The sequence below is a fragment of the Lycorma delicatula genome, chromosome 10, assembly GCF_047948215.1.
Source record: "Lycorma delicatula isolate Av1 chromosome 10, ASM4794821v1, whole genome shotgun sequence".
In the NCBI taxonomy this organism is placed as follows: domain Eukaryota; kingdom Metazoa; phylum Arthropoda; class Insecta; order Hemiptera; family Fulgoridae; genus Lycorma; species Lycorma delicatula.
The window spans coordinates 53,955,102-53,976,441 of NC_134464.1; the positions used below are offsets into that span (position 1 = coordinate 53,955,102).

Sequence of the window (21,340 nt, forward strand, 5' to 3'; positions counted from 1 at the left end):
AGATAACAAAAAGAGATAACTCAAATTTTGGCATTAATTGCTAGATATTTGGGTAAAGTATTTGTAAAATGAATTATACAAAAACAAGAAATTTACTTAATTATAAGCCATTATTTAAAAACTCAAAAACAATCAACAGGAAATTAACATTGCTTTTTTAAATGAAAATTTATAAATAAATTTGCCAGATGAGCTTTTAAACTACTACGCAATTTAATATAAATAGAAACTGAAGCAAAATAAGATCATTTCTCAGTGAACAAACAATTATATTAAAAAAATAATTATTATGTAATCTCTATACATAATTATAAAGTAAATTGCTGCTACTTAGTGAAAAACATTTATAAAGTTTGTTCTAAAGGGATGTTTCTGATGAGTTTCATCTGGTTCATGATATGTTGAATATTAATGACCTGATAATAAAAGCAGATTTAACTTTTTACAAAATAAAAATATTCTATATTGAATAGTGTCAGATGCACTGGAAGTCAATCATTTTAGTATATTTATTTTTGATGCCAAACAATACTGCTAGAAAAAAATGTGTAAAAATTTGACTCCATAATAATACCAGCACCCAGTGCTGTAATCGTATACCATAATCCACACAACTCAGCGAGCAACTATAGCAACTGAAAAAGCAAGCATCATTGTCAAAAAAAAAACAGAATAATTTCAAATAAATAAAACTTACCAGTCAATGATTCCGGATCCACATCCCATAAACCACGATTTGTTGGTGACGAGCACAAAGAAGAATCTCTCAATATTCCTTTAAGAGGATGTGCATCCTGGGAAGGAGTTTGCTCATTAGACTTAACGGCATGATTATACTGTGATGCTGAATCTTCCAATGCTGATTGAAGACTCTCAAAATCATGAACATTTTCAAATCGTTTTGATGTAAATAAATTACATGGTAGTGAACTGAAGTCACTGCTAATATCTTTATGTTTGGCATTGCTGTCACCGATAAAAATTTCTTCTTCTTCTTCTTCTTCTTCATCACCATCATCATCAAGTGATTTAGCTATTGATTCTACACTTGGTTTCTTCTGTTCGATAATGCGAGGAATTACTTTTGGATATACCTGTGAAGATGTAACTAGTGAACCAGACTTTTGTTTTGATTTCAAAAACACTGAACCTCCACCTTTAACATAAAATATTAATCACACTAGAATAATGTGATTATTTTTAGTATATTATATACCACATAGTGGTTCACATTTCTCTTCACATAGTGAAGAGAAATAGATTATCTTTAAATAAACTTAACAGTTATAAATTTACTAACTCTAATAAGAATTTCTTAATATTAAATAACTTGGGAGTGCAGAATCCTGATTCAAACTTTAGTTCACTTTATTAATTGAACATATTTTTCCTCAGAATTTATTTATATATTACATCCTCAAGATTTACTTCCCAATATTTGGGACAAAAAGCAAAAGAGTGTTATATCGCTTCACAGTTTAAGATGTCTTACTGTTTGTTTGTTATGATATATATATATGTTATCATGCAGTTCCTCATTGCATATTCTATACCAAACTACACTATCTTTAACTTCTCCAAGGATTCACCTTACCTAGTTAAAATGATCTCATCCTACTGTACAGCTGCCCATGTTCCATAACTAAACAGCCATAATCAGTGTACTAATTGGAGTTTTAACTTCCAAACTTAATGCATGGCTTCACAGATTAGAAATCCTAAAATAGCAAGTATTTACTAATAATTTTTTTTATTTTTCTTCCTGAACGGTACCATTCTTCAAATTCACTCATCAAAGAATTTGATTCAGTGAATTAATTTAGTTCATCAACCAAAAAAAATAGATTCTGAGAAAACTTTAAATTGCTTCCTGTAGTCATGGTGTTTTAAATATTTAGCTGACCTACATCTGAATACCTTGCTGACCTACATCTGAATCAGACATTATTACTATTTTTGACTTTCCCTAGTCAATCAAAAAACCCATTTCATGGCCATCTTTTTCATCCAAAAATATGCTTCCACCACTGCTAGAAACATTCTACAACATAAATCTAATCAATTTAAGCCAGTAACCAACTCAGCCTATTTTGTTTTGTTGGGCATTAATTTGGGAATCTTTAATACAAACTTTTTCAAGTCGAACAGGAGACATATAAGGGCAATTACTGCTTCAAAGGAACCAGAAAGGTTGTTATGAATTTTTTGATGTGATTTTTAATAGTCATTTCAACTAACTATAAATTTTCCTCTACAATTTCCATCTCTACCATAGCCTAATAAAGAAGTGTTGATATAATAGTACTACTGATTTTTGTTGGTATAATAGTATTACTGATCACACCTATCTAGACTTGATAACCAGCCTTTATCCCTTATTTCACAGCCCCAATGAAAATTTTGTTTCATTCAATACCTAGTTAAATCTTCCACATTTTGATATAGAAAATGATTACAAATGGAATATACACTTTCGATAGCTTATAAAAAATTAAAGTTGAGTATGTAAATACAGTAAATGATATGGTTTAATAACGAATCTTTTAAAGTTTATGTTGGTATATCTGCTCTCCTGCTAATGTCACCAATTGATGTGTCATATTACAGGTCTGGTAAGATGGCCACTACTGCAGTAGAGAAATATTTTTGTGTGCTTGAATTAGCCAAAATAAACTCTGTTACTGTTGTGCAGCAATGTTTCAGAAAAAATTTTGGTAACTCACCACCAACAAGAAAATCAATCTACGACCGAAATAAACAGTTTCAAAAGACAGGGTGTCTGTGTAAAAGAAACATACTGGAAGATCTCCTGTTTCAGAACAAATTTATCATGTTCGTGATGTGTAATTCCTCAACCAACAGCGTGGAAAATTCTGTGAAAACGTTTGAAAATGACGCCTTATAACAGTACAAAGTTTAAATGCCGATGATAAAGCTTTATGTAAATATTTTTGTGTGGATTGCAGGAATGTGATGAAAATGATGATGACTTTTTTCATTGCCTAATTTTTGCCTAATGTACATTTCACATTAGTGGAAAAATTAATAGGCATAATGTAAAAATATGGGATACAATAAAACTAAAAAGTTTACACCATATATGCGATTCTCATGAAAGAGTATATGGGCCGTTTTTTTTTTCACGAAAGGACAGTAACCAGAGTAATTTATCTGGACATGTTAAGTGAATGACTGATTAATGCCTCAATTTGAGGAAGACAGTGACAAGTTTGTTTTTATACCAGATGGAGCTCCACCTCACTGGCACTTACAGGTCAGAAATTATCTGGATGAATGCCTTTCCAGCCAATGGATTGGCTGTGCAAGTAAGGAAAATATGGTGTTTTTAAGCATTGGGCACCACATAGTCTCGACTTAACACCTTGAGACTACTTTTTATGGGGTTATGTAAAAGACAAAGTTTTTTTACCACCCCTTCCTGCTGATATCGATGACTTAAAACAATGCATCACACACAAATGCTGTTGCTACCATTGACCGACATATGTTTGCACTGTTTTGAATGAATTTGTAGATATAATGATTAATTTCGTTATACTGAAAGGGTTACAAAAATGAAGAAAACAAATGTATCATTTGTACTCTTTATGTAACATTTAGTGAAATTTAAATTTTTTAAATTTTAATCTACCTTAAATCATAATAAATAATCAAAAACGAAATTCAACACACACATTAAAACAGCAAGAGATTCTCAAAGTAGTGGATGGTCCAAATGAGAATTCATTCACATTAAGGTACAATCATCGAAGTAAGTGAACGCATCATTTTAGTAAAACAGATTTTAAAATTTTAATTTAACCACAATAAAAGAATATTACCTGACAACGTTAGTCCAGGTGCTGTAGTTATAGGTCTTTGTAATTTATCCAGAGGTGATTTGTCTGGATCAACATTGAATGACAACGGTGCCATAGAATCAATGTCGATTCGGGTTGGACTTGGACTGTGGACCAGTTGTCCAGTATCTCTCGTGCTGGGGCTGAGACGTAAACCACGCGGTCGACCAGGACCAGGACTTGGACTTTGATGTCGTAAAGGTGATGTACTACCACCAGGTGGAGTGTTACCTCTGCTTCTACCTCTTCTTGGAGGTAGAGGTGGACGTCCTGACAAAGTCCCACTACCTCTGCTGCCTGCTGTCAAGCCACTCTGAAATATTGTTAAAATTAAAGTAAGTTGTTATATACAGAATGTTTTAATTATATAGGAAGTTTAAATTCAAAACTATAAATATAGTAAATAAAAAGTATTACACAAACTCGTTAATAGTAATAAATAATTACATAATAGTTAAAAAAATTATAAATTAATTACGGCCAATAAAACAGGATACTTCGTTAAAGTAAAGATATAAAAACTATACATTCAGTTAAGGCTCAACATCTAATTAGTAAGAAACACAGAATAACTAGTATATCGAACAGTATAGAAATTATAAAAACGGACAGTAATGGAGAAACAGATTGCCATGAAATAAATTTAAAAATATGAAAAAAATAATAAACCACCAAACAGAATTCTAACATATATAAACTAATAAGCTTATAATATATGTATGATTAATTGATACATAGTTTGTCTCTGGTCCGTTACAGTTTAATTTTTCATGAGATTTAAATGATTTAAAAAAATCAGTTTGACAATGTTAATGAGTAACAACGAACGTATTCACCTACATAAGAGTATCATAACTTTATTACCTTTGTAGTTTAATTAATTATAACTTAATAAATTATACATATAATACTATTTAACATTTATTTTAACTTCATTCTTATTTTCTTGACAGAAACACAATTTAGTGGTGTAAATATATATATTATAGGGTGTCCAGACTAAAGGTTTTTAAAAGTAATGGCCTATATTTACAAAAACCAGTTGTTGCAATTTCTTAAACATAGTCTCAATCGACAGAAAATATCTCCAAAATTTGTTGTACACTCTCAAGGCAGTGGAATATGCATGTACAGGCAAGCTAACTTCCAATGCAGTTGTTGTCAGTAGTAATCAGTTAAGATGTGAATCCTACAACAGAAGTTTCAATCAGTTACACTGGTTAAATGGTGCGTACAAACTGAATGAAATGCTGATCTTCCTATATCCATGCCTATTCATCAGTTGGATACAACTTTAAGAGACTGAAAGTTTGGTAACACAAACTGGAAATCATCAAAAGGTTTCAGTTAGTAACAAGATGTTGGGTCGTGTATGCGATGTATTCACTGCCAGTCCTGAAAAGTCAATTAGGAAGGCTAGTTACAAATCGCAAATTCCTTATTCTATTGTCCATGACACTGTTCATAAGCAGCTTCGTTTACAAGTGCACTAGTTACAACTCCATCACATTACAGTTTGCTGCAGAGGTAATGCACCATGTCGAAAGCAATCTAAATTATCTTAATACATTGTTATTTAATGATGAAGCAATCTTTCATAAGTGCGGCAAAGTTAACAGACACAATTGTTGAACTTGGGATATTGAAAACCCCATACAATAATTGAAAATAGAAGGGACACATCAAAAGTGTCCTTTTCAGGACATCAGTTAACCAGTTGTCTGGTTAGGACTGCACAAAAATGGCGTCATTGATCCATCTTTTCATGAAGCTCACTATGACAGAGCATACGTACTTTGATATGCTTGAGAAGTTTGCTATTCCTCAGATTCCTGCAGGATTCAGTTTACAACATGATGCTCACCTACACTTTCATCGAGATGTTACCACATTTTTTAACAACACTTTTCTCTGATGTTGGATTGGACAAGGAGGTCCAACTGCATGGCCACCTAGATCTCCAGATATCACTCCTTTCAACTTTTTTACTTGAGGATTTATTAAAAGTTTCTGTGTACCAAAGAAAAGTTTGAGATTTGAACATATAAAACAGAAAATTATTGAAGTTGTTAGTCTAATAATGCCGCAGATTCTCCTAAACACATAGCAAGAGTTAGAATATAGTCTAGACATCTGCCAAGCTACTTAAGATGCATACAGATTAAATTATATCAAATGGTTCTCTTAATATAAGCTGTTACTTTTGAATGTCATTAAGCTGGACAAGTGTGTGTGAGCGCACATGTGTGTGTATTAATTTAGCAAAATAAATTCTTTTTCTGTCCATATCTTCCTCTGAACTAATTAATTCAAAGCATAAACAAAATTTGGCTTAACCCACCAAATTACAGAATCAATAAGAGCTCTTACCTTATCTTATTATTTCCTTTTTTCTTTCTGTTTTACATATCAATAGCACTTTTGGGGGAATTCCAAGTCATCAGTTAATTAAAATTAAAAACCAATTACATATTAAAACATTGAAAATATTAAAATATATATATATATATATATATAGCCAAAAAAACATGTTTGGTAATAAATAAAATATTTTAATCTTTTCAACATTTTAATGGTAAAGTCGATAGATGGGTGGAATATATTGAAGAGTTATACGGAGGAAATGAATTAGAAAATGGTGTTATAGAGGAAGAAGAGGAAGTTGAGGAGGATGAAATGGGAGAAACAATACTGAGATCTGAATTTAAGAGAGCATTAAAAGATTTAAATGGCAGAAAGGCTCCTGGAATAGATGGAATACCTGTAGAATTACTGCGCAGTGCAGGTGAGGAAGCGATTGATAGATTATACAAATTGGTGTGTAATATTTACGAAAACAGGGAAGTTCAATCAGACGTCAAAAAGAATTTTATTGTCATGATACCAAAGAAAACAGGAACAGATAAATGTGAAGAATACAGAACAATTAGCTTAACTACCCACGCATCAAAAATCTTAACTAGAATTCTGTAGAGAATTGAGAGGAGAATGGAAGAAGTGTTAGGAGAATACCAATTTGGTTTCAGGAAAAGTATAGGGACAAGGGAAGCAATTTTAGGCCTCAGATTAATAGTAGAAGGAAGATTAAAGAAAAACAAACCAACATACTTGGCGTTTATAGACCTAGAAAAGGCTTTCGATAACGTAGACTGGAATAAAATGTTCAGCATTTTAAAAAAATTAGGGTTCAAATACAGAGATAGAAGAACAATTGCTAACATGTACAGGAACCAAACAGCAACAATAACAATTGAAGAACATAAGAAAGAAGCCCTAATAAGAAAGGGAGTCCGACAAGGATGTTCCCTATCGCCGTTACTTTTTAATCTTTACATGGAACTAGCAGTTAATGATGTTACAGAACAATTTAGATTCGGAGTAACAGTACAAGGTGAAAAGATAAAGATGCTACGATTTGCTGATGATATAGTAATTCTAGCCGAGAGTAAAAAGGATTTAGAAGAAACAATGAACGGCATAGATGAAGTCCTACGCAAAAACTATCGCATGAAAATAAACAAGAACAAAACAAAAGTAATGAAATGTAGTAGAAATAACAAAGATGGACCACTGAATGTGAAAATAGGAGGAGAAAAGATTATGGAGGTAGAAGAATTTTGTTATTTGGGAAGTAAAATTACTAAAGATGGACGAAGCAGGAGCGATATAAAATGCCGAATAGCACAAGCTAAACGAGCCTTCAGTAAGAAATATAATTTGTTTACATCAAAAATGAATTTAAATGTCAGGAAAAGATTTTTGAAAGTGTATGTTTGGAGTGTCGCTTTATATGGAAGTGAAACTTGGACAATCGGAGTATCTGAGAAGAAAAGATTAGAAGCTTTTGAAATGTGGTGCTATAGGAGAATGTTAAAAATCAGATGGGTGGATAAAGTGACAAATGAAGAGGTATTGCGGCAAATAGATGAAGAAAGTAGCATTTGGAAAAATATAGTTAAAAGAAGAGACAGACTTATAGGCCACATACTAAGGCATCCTGGAATAGTCGCTTTAATATTGGAAGGACAGGTAGAAGGGAAAAATTGTGTAGGCAGGCCACGTTTGGAGTATGTAAAGCAAATTGTTGGGGATGTAGGATGTAGAGGGTATGCTGAAATGAAACGACTAGCACTAGATAGGGAATCTTGGAGAGCTGCATCAAACCAGTCAAATGACTGAAGACAAAAAAAAAAAAAAAAAAAAAAAAAAATGGTGTAATTGGTTTTTAATCTTAATTTCAATCAACTGATGATAAGGAATTCCTTCAAAAGTGCTATTGATAAGAGTTAAAAAGAGAAAAAAGAAAAAGAAAATAATAAGATAAGGTAAGAGTGCTTATTGATTCTGTACTTTGGTGGGTTAAGCTGAATTTTGTTTATGCTTTTGAATATATAAATATAATTTTAAAAACAAATATTTAAATTAACCAGATAAAGTTCAAATAAAAGGTAAGAACACTTGCCTATTTGTAGTGCTTTTGGAGTTTTAACTTGATACTAGTAGTATGTGGACACTAATGAATTTTTTTTTTTTTTTTAATTTTAACTATATTTTTAATTATATACTTTAATTTATAATTGTGTGTAATTTGTAAAACTTATCTGCTGATAATGAAATAAAAATCCTAAAGTGCACAGAAAGGTGATTATTATTAACTTTTACTTGAGCTGTATCTGGTCGATTTAAATATTTGCTTTTAAAATAATTTATTTGACACAGTGGTATACAATATTTAAAAAAATATATATATATATTTATATATAAATTTAAAACAATTATATATTATAACCACCAGTCACAGTCAGAATAAAAAGGTAAGAACTCTTACCTAATTGCAGTGCTTTCGGCAGCAGTCAAATATATAAATTTCACATAATTAAAAGTAAAAGTAGAATTTAAAATAAATTTTATTAGTATGTATATACTTGTGATAATAAATTAAACCTCTTACATCTACGATAGTAAGACAAGTCAATATATGTAGATAAAAACTTGTAATAAGATTTCTCTAAAAATACATCATTCACTGCACTAAAGAATTAATTAATAAGGTAAGACTCTCTTCCTTTTTTCTTTTTACTTCTTAAGTGAATTTTTTGATCTGAAGAATATTACATATATATATCAAAATAAATCTTGGCAAATATCAGCAATTCATTTCTTTTGCTTTATCTGAATTAAACTTATGTGGGCAGAATTAATACAAGATTCCTTACTGCATAGAATTTTTTTTATACTGTATAAAATTACTCAGCAATATCACTTCATTATAGTGGTTAAATCAAATACTTTTGAAAAATAATGTATAAATAACTTAACTGTGCAAATGCCATTAGTTTTTCTTTTTAAAAATATTTTAAACTAACTACTCAGAGGGCTTGGATACCTTTACAAACTTTCAGATAAAGTATAATCAAATATTAAAATGACTACAGTAAAATATTTTAAACAAAAGAGGAAAAAGGCACGTATAAATAGGTATTTTTATTATTTTTAATATTAACCTGGCAGTAGAGTGTCCTCCTACTTTTACATCAGGCACCCCACACACCAAAAATGTTTTATTTCTGCTCTTTGATAGAGTTGAAATATTTTTAGGGTAGATAAATTAGTAAATAAAAGTTTTCACCAGAATTTTGTAACAATCTTAATCGTTAATTTATTTTTTTAAATCTGTTAAAAGGTTAAAATTTAAAGCTAAAAAATTTGGTACAGTCTATTTTTTTACAACCATCAAACATATAATATTGAAACAATGAGTTACTAAAATACAAAAATAATATGTATTTTTTATTAATGAAATACAGTGATTAAAATTAAAGATAAAAATAATTTCTTAGGAAAGATTTTTTTATATAAATTGAAAACACTATTATTTTAATTTTACTTAATTCACCAAATTTTGCTCTCTGACCTCTAACATTATTTTTCCTGCACATTCATCACACACTAGTACTACATTCTCCATGCAGAGATGCACATCACATTTACAGCATGTCATCTTGCTTTTCCAATCCATTTTCCTTGGGCACTTCATGCATCTACTTTGTTTCTTTGCAGTTTTTGATGACAGCTCACTTGTTGACGAGTAGGCAACACATAACACGTCACAGTTGTTGCCAATTGCCGTCGAAGATTTAAATCTTGTCACTCATGTATCTGAATTTTTATTAACTGATTTGCTAAATCCTTTAGAAATGTATTACGAACAATCTTATTTGTTTCATTGGCAAAATCCTCTGTTTCCTGTTCAGAAGTATCATGGTCGCCGTCTAGTAATGAATTCGGCTCATCTTCACAATCTGAATGTACAGGCTCTTCATTAAATACCTCATCAATAAGTAACCTTAATCTCTCTTGTTCAGCTTCAAACAGATCCATCTGCAAAATTTAAAAAAACCAAATAATTATACAAGAAATTAGGTTTGAAAAAGTAAAAATAATAGGACAGTTTGATATGTGTAATAATTCATTACTAAACTAATATAGAACAGTATAAAAAATGAAAAGTAAAAGAAAAAATAATTCTTCACTATTTATTCTATTTAAAAATCTCACACAGTTTGAAAATATAACTTTACTTGCCTTCATTAATTTTATAAGGTGACTGGTGTGTTGGGTTGTAGCACACCCCAGATGACTTCAACCGCTCAACATAGACGTCCAACAACAAGTGAACACAAATTAACACTACTAATACATTCTGGCATAAGTTATGTGAAGGTACACTGAGCCATGACTCTAAAGCATAATGTACATAAAATTAATAATAAAAGAAAAATGGAGTGGGGTGTATGAAATCCCACATACCACTGCCAGGTTAATTCTAGTTATTATTAATTCAACATACAAGTTTAAGGCTTATGTGAGAATATAGTGTGGAAATAAAGTAGCATATGAAAAATACAAGTCTAATCATAGTTTGAATCTAGGATTCTCTGTATAAAAGTCTGATATACTACTGCTCTCCTGAGACAGTTTGTAAAACAACAACAATAGTTGTATACACAAAGCATTTAATTATTTATATCAATAGTATGTCTCTTGGTAAATATGTTAATGTGAATAAACAAAACCATTACCACAAGGCTAGACCTGCAGTATATGTTTTTAAGTACATCAACTGATGTATTATGAATGTAATTCAATATTTTTAGAGCTGTTCATTTTGAAAAGATTAAACACTGGGCTGTAATCCTGATGAAATCTTAAGACAACTTAACAATTTGTTTGAGCTGCATTCTGTATGCAACCTCTAACTGTATAACTACTAGGTAGTACAAAACATTGATACGTTTTTTGAATAAATAAATAAAAAATAAAAAAAACAACAGATTTCATATACATATACATATATATGAAAATAATTTTGTTTTTGCTGATTTGACAATAATTTAAATGGATTATTAACTTGTAATAAAAAAAGGTAAAAACATTCTATTTTAATTTGAATTTTTTTTTTTTAAATATGAGTTTTAGTTCCACCTTTTAATAAATGTTTTGAGGCATTAAGAGCTGTTGGGGTTCTACATATTGCAATCAATCAATTTAAAATTACTTAACAAAAATTAGTTTGTTGGAAGTTAAAAAATATAAAATGTTTAAGGTGAGATTAGGAAACAGACTGGAGTTTTGTACTATACAACAAGGCACCTTACAAATTTCAGTCTCAAATTTCAGTTTCAGTCTCACGTTATTTACCTATTCAGGCAATTACCTGTTCTGTCAGAAGTAAGAAGAAGAAGAAGAAGATTAATATTAAATAAAGAAAAAGAAGTTTTACTGGATATCAGTATAAATATAATAAACAAAATACATGACAGTAGACTAAACGAAAATGTTAAGTTGGAAATTACTTGGAGTTACTGTCAACAAATATTTATTAAAGGATAAATATGTTCATGACATGCAATAAAGTAGCAGTACCCAGTACATGTAGTTTAACAAAAATTGCTAGACTGAACAGTCAAAATATTACTATCATGGTTACATTGCATATATTATGATATGTAAATGTTCTGTGGTATGCCTTATTCTCCAATAAAAAAAAAATTTAATTTGAAAAGTTCTGCGCTTTATTAAATATGAAAAAAAAAATTAGGATCATGTAGGTAGATGATGTTATCACTATGTTTAAGAAATGTTCAGATTTTGTATATGAAACTATATTTATAAAGTCTTTAACCTTATAAAAGAACGAGGCTATCCACCATTATACAAGGTAAAAGAACAAAATTCACATCGAACAAAATAAATTTAGCTACTTCAAAAAACTCCAAACGAACAGGTTTTATGTTAAATTAACAACTTCCAGATAAAAACCTGTAAAGATAGAAAAATCATTCAAAAGACCATTAAATATATTATCTTTACTGAATTACTTGATAATATATTTTATTTAACTGATGTATTCTTCTCCTTATAAAGTTATCATTGTTACCAGATTTTACTACATTTAGTATAATACAAATTATTAGTAATATGATAAGCGATAGTAGTAATAGAATTAACCATGTAATTACATAATATTTTGATTGTAATATTAAAGGTCAGCTATAATTTTATTGACTATAAGTTAACCGCATTCATTAACTAACCTCACCTCAGGTATGTAATTAACCACATCAAACATAATAAATAATACATCCATACATATACAAAAATTGCATTACTGAATCAAATAACCTAAACATTTTCTTTTTCATTACATCATTATTAACCCTCAGTAAATTATAATGAAATGATTAAAAGAATTTTTAGATTAAAAAGAACAGCAGTTATAAAAAACTCTAACCTTTTTACAAATAATAAAAAAAGGGAAACTGAATAAATGAAATCTGAAAACAAAATATTCTTGAAGTGTAAACTGACCCCGACTAAACCAAACTGTTTATTTGGTGAGTTAAACCTCTGGGAGGTTTGCGATTGTGAAGAAGACATTTTTTCAGAGATGTCAACTTGTTCTTCGTAACTTTTTAGATCTTCTCTTATTGATGTCTTAGAATCGTCTTCACCTGTAATAAGAAAATTAAATTTCATTTAGATAGATTACACCTGAAAAAATTATAAATTAAAATTGTCAGACTTTGTTCAGGTATAGATTGACATAATGAAGTAGTAAAAAATATCATTCATATAATCTTAAAATCCGATCGACAGTAATAATAATAATTCATAGAAAAACTTGTATTTCTTTCTCCATTCACACCAAATTAGGATGTCCAACAACAATAACTGTAGTTATCCTACTATATAACTTCACAGGCAGGAATAATTAAAAACAGTCAATGTTAAAAATACTAAAAGTATAAACTGTTGTCTGATCTGCCTAAAACTAGCTTGGAGTCATTTATTTGGGCATTCATTTATATAATCAGTAATCGTTTTGTAATAATTCACGTTTTTATCATTGCATCGCTGTTTTTGCTCAAAATGAAAATTAGTTATATGTCTTAGCAGTCCATTTCCTTATTTTATTACTACTTAAATCATATATTTTAAAATTATTTTTAATTACTGAATACCTATTATAATAATATTAATTTATTTTTTAATGGTTATTATTAATATAACATCAAAGAACTTGTACACAATTGTAAACCAGTCTATAATGAACAGCAGGGTGTCTTGTTTCAAACACAATTACCCCCACAAACATCATAATTCTTTTTTCAGTTAATTGTTCCAATTTTTCATATAAATAATATAAAATTTTCTTTGCAAGATATAATTTGCTTCACTTATCTGGTAAGAGTAAATCTTTTAACAACCTAACAGTTCCATATGTTGCTTGAACACCACAAAGATAATCACATAGGCTGAAATATTACGCTTGTATCAGAATACAAACCTACAAACAACCCGACCAAATGTAAAAAAAGTTTTAAAAATACACTCTTGTATAAACATAAAAAAATAATTCTTATTCAGAATTAATTAACAGTACTGACAAATCTTTAAGATATGGTTCAAAGTGTATTTACTACCAATTGGATAGGAAAAAAGGAAAGTGCAGACAAAAACTGATCAAGGGGTTGGACTACTGTTTTTTGTGACGGCATAATGGCATAATTTTTTTCCTATCTTCCCCTCTATAAAAACTTATATTCTATTTGTACTGCTTTCCTGATTTTTAGCTAAGTTAAAGGATTATTAAGGTAAAATGTTCACAAAAATCCCTTTAATACCTTGAAAATTCAAACAAAAAACAACAAATAATAATTAAGATAACAAATTACATATAACAGGTTAACAAATAACAATTAAGATAACAGGAATCATCAAAGAAGTCTTAATTAGATCATGTCAATAACAGCGAAAACTTTTACAAACTAGGTATCAGATTAAAAGGTTTAATTAATTTACTGCCGATTAACTGACCAAAATAAATTTAGAAGATATTGATTTCAAAACTTCAAAAGATAGACATACATTTTAAATTTTGCCATTTAAAATGGAAAACTGATAAAACAGAATGACCAGTTACAAAATTAAAACTAAAAATATCACATGGATTCAATGTTTTCAAGTTCACCCTTAAGAGAGAATAAAAACAGCGAACAGCAGATTACTATAACCTAGAATGGGATAAGAATTTTAAGGTAAGAATAGTTAGAATAAAAAAAAAAAATAAGTATTTAATTTTATAAAAAATTCAGCAAGTAATAAAAAAAAAAAATAAATTACTACTTTTCCAAGGTTTTTAACTTGTAAAAGAGTTTTTCCTATAAAGCAGGATTTTCAACTTATTTAAAGATGTAGTGAAGAAATTTTTCACAGCAGAATAATAATCCAAGGAAAGAAAACTTTAGATTTCCTGATGTTAGTTCTTTTAATAAAAATAAGTTACAAAGTGTACTGAATGATGATTAATTGTTCAGAGTACATTCAGTCAGAAAATAAATAAGAATAAAACAAAAAAGATATTGAATTAACTCAGAAAAGAGTAATTAAATATTATGTTAAAAGAACACAATAATGCAGAAATTTATTTTTTTACAATTACAAAAAAAATGGGTAAAAAACATAAAAAAATAATGCTATGATCAAAAAATCTTTCAAAGAGAAATGATTCTGATAAAATATCACACTGATCAAGAAATTGGAATGAATTTTTTTAATTATTCATATGTTATAAATCACTCAAGTAAAACAGAAAAAATAGGGAAAGAATCACTGCTTAACAATCTTGGATTTCTCAGAAATTTCACAGGCACAGTACACAGAATTTTACTTAAAAAAAAAACTATCAAAAGATACATACACGATGAATCCTAAAAATGTTGATTAATATATTAAAAAAATGTTAAAATTACACTGAATCATTATTCAGACAACTAAGAATGACTTCTAAAGGAATCAAATTTTTGTTTCTGTACGATGATCAGAGATAAAAATTAGATTTCAGACTCAGTATCGTATCTAAATAATCCATGAAGTGGCATCAGTCAAGATCACTAAACCAGACAAATACTAGCAAACCTAATCAGCACCACCACTATTTTTTCTAAAAGCAAAAGTGTATCTTTCTGATCAGTTTTAAGGAACTGGGAACAACAATAAAAAAAAAAATAGTCACTTTCAAAACTAAGAAAAACCATTCAAAATCAAAAACAGGGGATAGTAACACCAGGAATCATTATTATTTAAAAAAATCTGTGCCCCTACTCTGCTTCCTACTAATATTACTCAGAAGATATGGATACATTGATCAGAACGTTCCAATCAATCTCCCCTTAGAATCCAGATCATGAGCTGCATCTAGTGATTTTCTTGTCTTCTGCCATTTCAAGAACCAGCTGTTTTCAATTCTTCAAGGAAAATAAAAAGTTGAAGAGTGCAGTAAAGAGTCACTAGATAGGATACAAAGGTGGTTGTCCTCGATATGTAAATGCTTAGAAAAAAATTGTGACCATGTAGAATAATGAAGTAGGAATACAAACAAAATGTTCTAAATATTAGCCAAACTTTAGGAGCTGATTTAAGGCACCAAAGTGAGCAAAAAGGTTCATAACAACATAAATCCTATTTTGTTTTACTTTTTTTCTGAACACCATTTTGTGATTTTCAAGAAAAAAATCATTTCTCAGGAATGGATAAACTTACTTTAATTAAATTTGGCAAATCTACGACTAGTGCCTTGTTCTACAAAATAAAAAAAATGTTAAAATGTCAACTTCAAAAATCTGAAAATGGTGGCAATCTTAATTTTTTAATCTTCAATATCTTAAATAATTATTTGTTTGATAAAATTTTTATTTTTTCCAAAGCATTTTATTTTGAACAAAATGACACCTCATTTCTAAAAATCGGTTACAAATAATCGAGTTATTGCAGACAATTAAGCCAGCAGTACACTTGCCCACTGTAATGCAAGGTGATAATTTTTATTAATTTACTATTAATAATTTTTATTACATTTGAAGGAAATACAAACAGGCAAAAAATTATCAGCTAGTCTTAGATTTGTCAAATTTAATTAAAGTAGACTTAGCCGTCTCTGAGAAATAATTTTTTTGTTGAAAATCACAAAAAGATGTCCAGAAGGAAAACAAAGCAAAATAGGACTTATGTCAAAATGACAATTTTTGCTCATTTTGGTGTCCTGAATTAGTTCCTGAAGAAACTAATACATCCCGGTACACTTCATATAGATACACTAAATCATTAATAATTTTTTTTTTACTAACATTTGGCTTCTTTGACTTACCTTTATTTTGTCTCTATCTTTGTCACATCACATACTACACTTAATATTTGATGATTACAGCACTTCTATATAGTAATATTACTTTAAAAATGATTGGATTATTAAAAAAGTATTAACAGATAAGTATATTAATAAACATAATAATAAAGGGAGTTTTACTATACCTGCTGAACAACAACCTTCAGCACGTTTTTTCTTGACCAACTCTTTATAGTGGTCATCAAGAGGATGGTCCCAACGAGTAAGTCCGTTGTTGAAATTATAATAATAGTAACGCTTTATTTTATCATCATATCTAAAAAAAATAATAATTAAGAAATTAACAAAAAATATTCAAACTCAAATTAAATTAATAAACTAATTATATATATATATAGAAGAAAAAAGCAGAAAGAATTTCAGAACAGTTCTGAAATTGAAATGAAAATGTGAGATTTCTGCTCCAAAAGTAAAATGAAATAGCCCTTAGGCTAAACTGAAATTCATGAAACATAAATTAATAGATAAATTTTATGGTTTCAGATGGTTTTTGAACAGAAAAATGGAGTAAAATAGGTCCTAGAACTGTATCTTAGTAATTTTTAAGAAAATTATTGTAAAACATAAAAAATGGTGTCCCAAACAATTATTTAGACCTTTTTCTTTCTTTTTCCTGTTTAGCCTCCGGTAACTACCGTTCAGATAATACTTCAGAGGATGAATGAGGATGATATGTATGAGTGTAAATGAAGTGTAGTCTTGTACAGTCTCAGTTCGACCATTCCTGAGATGTGTGGTTAATTGAAACCCAACCACCAAAGAACACCGGTATCCACGATCTAGTATTCAAATCCGTGTAAAAATAGCTGGCTTTAATAGGACTTGAACGATGGAACTCTCGACTTCCAAATCAGCTGATTTGGGAAGACGCGTTCACCACTAGACCAACCCGGTGGGTTAATTATTTAGACCTGACTTGACATACAATAACTTTGTTTAAATCACAGTAAACAAACAAAATGTTTAAAAAATTTAGTTCTGAGAAAATGTATATTAAGTAAGTAATGTCAACTGAACATGAAGAAAGGTTAGAGATAGAGAAATTTAACTTTTATAAAAAACAAAACTGACAAAGCGTGGTTGGAAAAGAATTATTTCAATTAAAAATGATATTTACAAACAAAATCAATTATTAAAAATAAATAAATAAAAGCATATTACAAACTTACTATTATAATAATCATTCATAATTCCCTTTTATAGTACTTTTTTCGCTTTTTAAATTGGAGAACATGTCCTAAAATTCTTTCAATTTCTTTATGCCTCTATATAGAAAAACTAAATTTATGTCTATCTCAATGGACATAACAAAAACTATTAGAATGGATCTTTCTCATGCAATGAAAATAAACTGTACTTCTGTTTTCCAAATAAACCAAATGTGTACATGAAGTACATATGTTCAATTTTAGATTCCAATAACCCTGCACTGGACGTGGCAAAAATCTTTACAACACAAAAATTCTGTATGTTTGTGAGTGTCATTAAATAAATTAATAAAAACAAATATAAATCTTTTTTTTTCACATCTTTATGCAAATATCTGCATGACTAGTATAACTGAACTTTGTAATGATATTTACAAACAAAATCAAGGTTATCATTACACTGACTTTTTAATTCAAAAATATTTACAAGGTAAAAGATTACTTATACTTAATGACAGGACAGAAACTGTGTTCAGGCAACAGAAATGGTGTTTCTAAGAACAGTGATCAGCATTAATGAGCATATAATTGATCAGCATATAAGGAAACAGTTGAAATATTTATGATATTAATTAAAAATTTTTGGGAACAGAAATTATTTAGAACAATTTTTCCAGTTGAATAAAAAATGCAAGAGTAAACAAATTTTAAACTTTGGGTCTAAAAGAAAAAAAGTATCACCCAAACAAAGAATTAATGACCACATCAATAATTAAAGTATTTTGTAATAGATAAAAAATCTACTGATCAAAAATTTTCTTCTTATTTTTTTATTTATTGAGAATGTCAGTTTAAATCTGGATACTGAATTTTATTAAAACAATCCCAATTCATTTTTGGGCTATGAATTTATATTGAAAAAGCATTAATTAAGTAACCATCAGATGGACAACTAAGTATTACCAAACATGGTTATAGGAACCTTTTTTACAATTTTGATGTGAAGAATTTACTGTAAAAGAAGAATTTACTGTGATATTATACTGTATATATATATATATATATAGAGAGAGAGAGAGAGAGAGAGAGAGAGAGTGAGAGAGTTTAAACATGAATGCATCTACCTCAAAAATACCTTAAGTTTTTCATTATGAAATCACCACACCCGAAGGACCCCCCTTGGGAGACAACTAAAAAAATTAAAATGGAACTGGTAAGATTGTGACACACCATTTTAAAAGACAAAAAACAAAAATTTTAAGACACTGGGCAGCTAAAACTGCAATCAAAATAAGAAGGCATTTAATCTTCTCCATAACTAGTTACAAAAATCGTCTATAGTACCAGTCACATAATTTCTCAACAGCGAAACACTGTTAAGCAAAACAATAAAAAATATTTTCAGAACACTCTGTAAGAGATGAATTTAATACAACAGGAGGCTATCCTAATTACTATTTGATGCAAATGGCCCCGTAAAATGTTCAGTGTGTATGGAATTTTTTAAAAGCTTTCGAAAGATTTTGGTAAGAGGAATGCAATCATTTTTTTTTTGCAAAGGATGAGTTGACAAAATAAAAAAAAATTAAATTGAAACACTATATTATGTTTTTTTATACATAACATATTAAAATTATTTTTATTGTTTTTTGAGTTTGTCTTTTAAATTATTATTACTATTAAAAATTCTCTTCTTTATAGATTTCACATTTTTAAATTGTATATCTAATTTATTATGTATTTATATAGAAGAAAATTTTAATTATTTTTATAATGATATTTTTAATTATTTTTTCGTAAAAGTTTTTTATAATTTTTTACATCAACTAAAATTATGTATCTTTATAATTTAATGTAATGTATTTTATAATGAAAGGGTTTTTTTCACAATTTGTGTTTTTTATATTAGTAGTTATAAAAATTTCTTTATTTTGACCAATTATTTTTATATTTATTTGAAAATATTTCTTTTTTAATAATAATCCTTACCTAACTTCAATTTTAAATTTTGAATTTGTTACAATCTTTTGTAGTTCATATTTGAAAACTATTTTTAATAATTATTTTTCATTTTTTTATTGTTTTTCAATTGGTTGCATTTTTGCAGCTGTACATGTACTGTTACATTCGTTAATAATTTTTTTTAATTTCAAATAATACTTTTAATTTAATATTTAGTCTTCAATTAACTTTCTATAACAAATTTTTCATTCAAATATTAACTTCTTTATATTTAAATTCTAAACTTTATCAGAATGTATAAATTTGTAAATTTATGATTTAATTTTTATTCCATAATTTATTAAATTGCATTATCAAAAGTTTTTGTGACATCTACACTGGTTTTTCTTTTCAAGAATTGAACCCAAACATATTTTGAGAATATATAAAAAAAATATAACAAAAACTCTTATTTTCATTTCATATTTAAAATAATTAAATTTGCTGACTACAAAACAAAAATTTCCAAATTTATACATATACTTTTGTGAGTGTTAATTTATTTACATCAGATTTATGGATTTAATTTTTTCATTTTTTTTTTTTTTTTTATTACTCATTTATGTATTGTGTTTCAGGATTTTTTTATAAATTTACTTTTGTTGATTTTACTATATTTTTTTTTTAATTTTGTAACTATTCTGTATTAACCATTATTTGTTCAATAATTTGTTATTAAATTTAATAATTTCATTTCATTTTCAGTTCTCTTTTTATATTCACAAGTTCATCAAAATTAATAATTAATTTATATTTACTAATATTTATTTTAATACTTTTTACTAATTTTTCAAATATTTTCAATCTTAAATCCTTTAATATGTAATTTTTTATAAAAAAAGTTTTTTTTTTTTAAAATTGTAGACTTTCAATCTTACTCTTTTGATCCTAAAATCATAAATTCAAAAATAGAGCTGTTTTTTTCTTTAAATAATCTTTGTCTCTACATTTGGATCAGGAAAATTGTCAAATGGTTTATGATTATTGTAGGTTAAGCACTTAAAAGGTAGTTCTTTAAATTGTAAATTAACATTAATTTTATAGAGAAACAGAATTAAGTTCTTTTGGAATGGCACAAGGAATAAAGTATGTTATCCTAATAGAATTTTTCATACTGAATTCAAATATGTAAATATTAAAAATATTAAATAAAGCAAATATCTCCATCACCCGCCATTTTTCTGTGTATATAAAGTCTGAAAGAACTGTAATAATTTATATGCATACATGACACTATTCTATTTATTAAAATATGGTAGTTGTTTTCTTTTAATTTTTGGCCTTTGTAACACCCCTCTTTAGCATCCAACAATAATCTGCTAGCATTCATTCACTTCACTGTCACTTGTATATGTTTTCTGTTTGCTGGTGGAAGCATAACACGAGCTCATCACTGGCAGTGCCAAGATTGTGCAGAAAGAAATCCAGGTATGAATTTTTAGAGATGTATTACAACCTATATTTGTATGACTAAATGACTATATTTGTATGACCCAAATTGTCTGAAGTTGGGGGATTTATGATTTCCTGAAAAAAGTTTACACAATATTTTTAAATGTCTTCAAATTGTTCATTTCTAATCA

At 28.3% G+C, this 21,340-nt stretch overlaps 1 protein-coding gene across 3 annotated transcripts in view; it reads right to left on the reverse strand.

Annotated features, from left to right (window-relative positions):
- LOC142331035 (uncharacterized) overlaps positions 1-21,340 on the reverse strand; it is a 160,701-nt gene that overhangs the window by 108,231 nt on the left and 31,130 nt on the right. For all 3 annotated transcript variants that reach the window (XM_075376638.1, XM_075376637.1, XM_075376636.1), the window contains exons 3-6: positions 16,734-16,864; positions 12,732-12,874; positions 3,843-4,173; positions 698-1,156 (exon numbers count right to left, since the gene is read on the reverse strand). In XM_075376638.1, the coding sequence (XP_075232753.1) occupies positions 698-1,156; positions 3,843-4,173; positions 12,732-12,874; positions 16,734-16,864 (1,064 nt within the window). The remainder of the gene's footprint in view (positions 1-697; positions 1,157-3,842; positions 4,174-12,731; positions 12,875-16,733; positions 16,865-21,340) is intronic.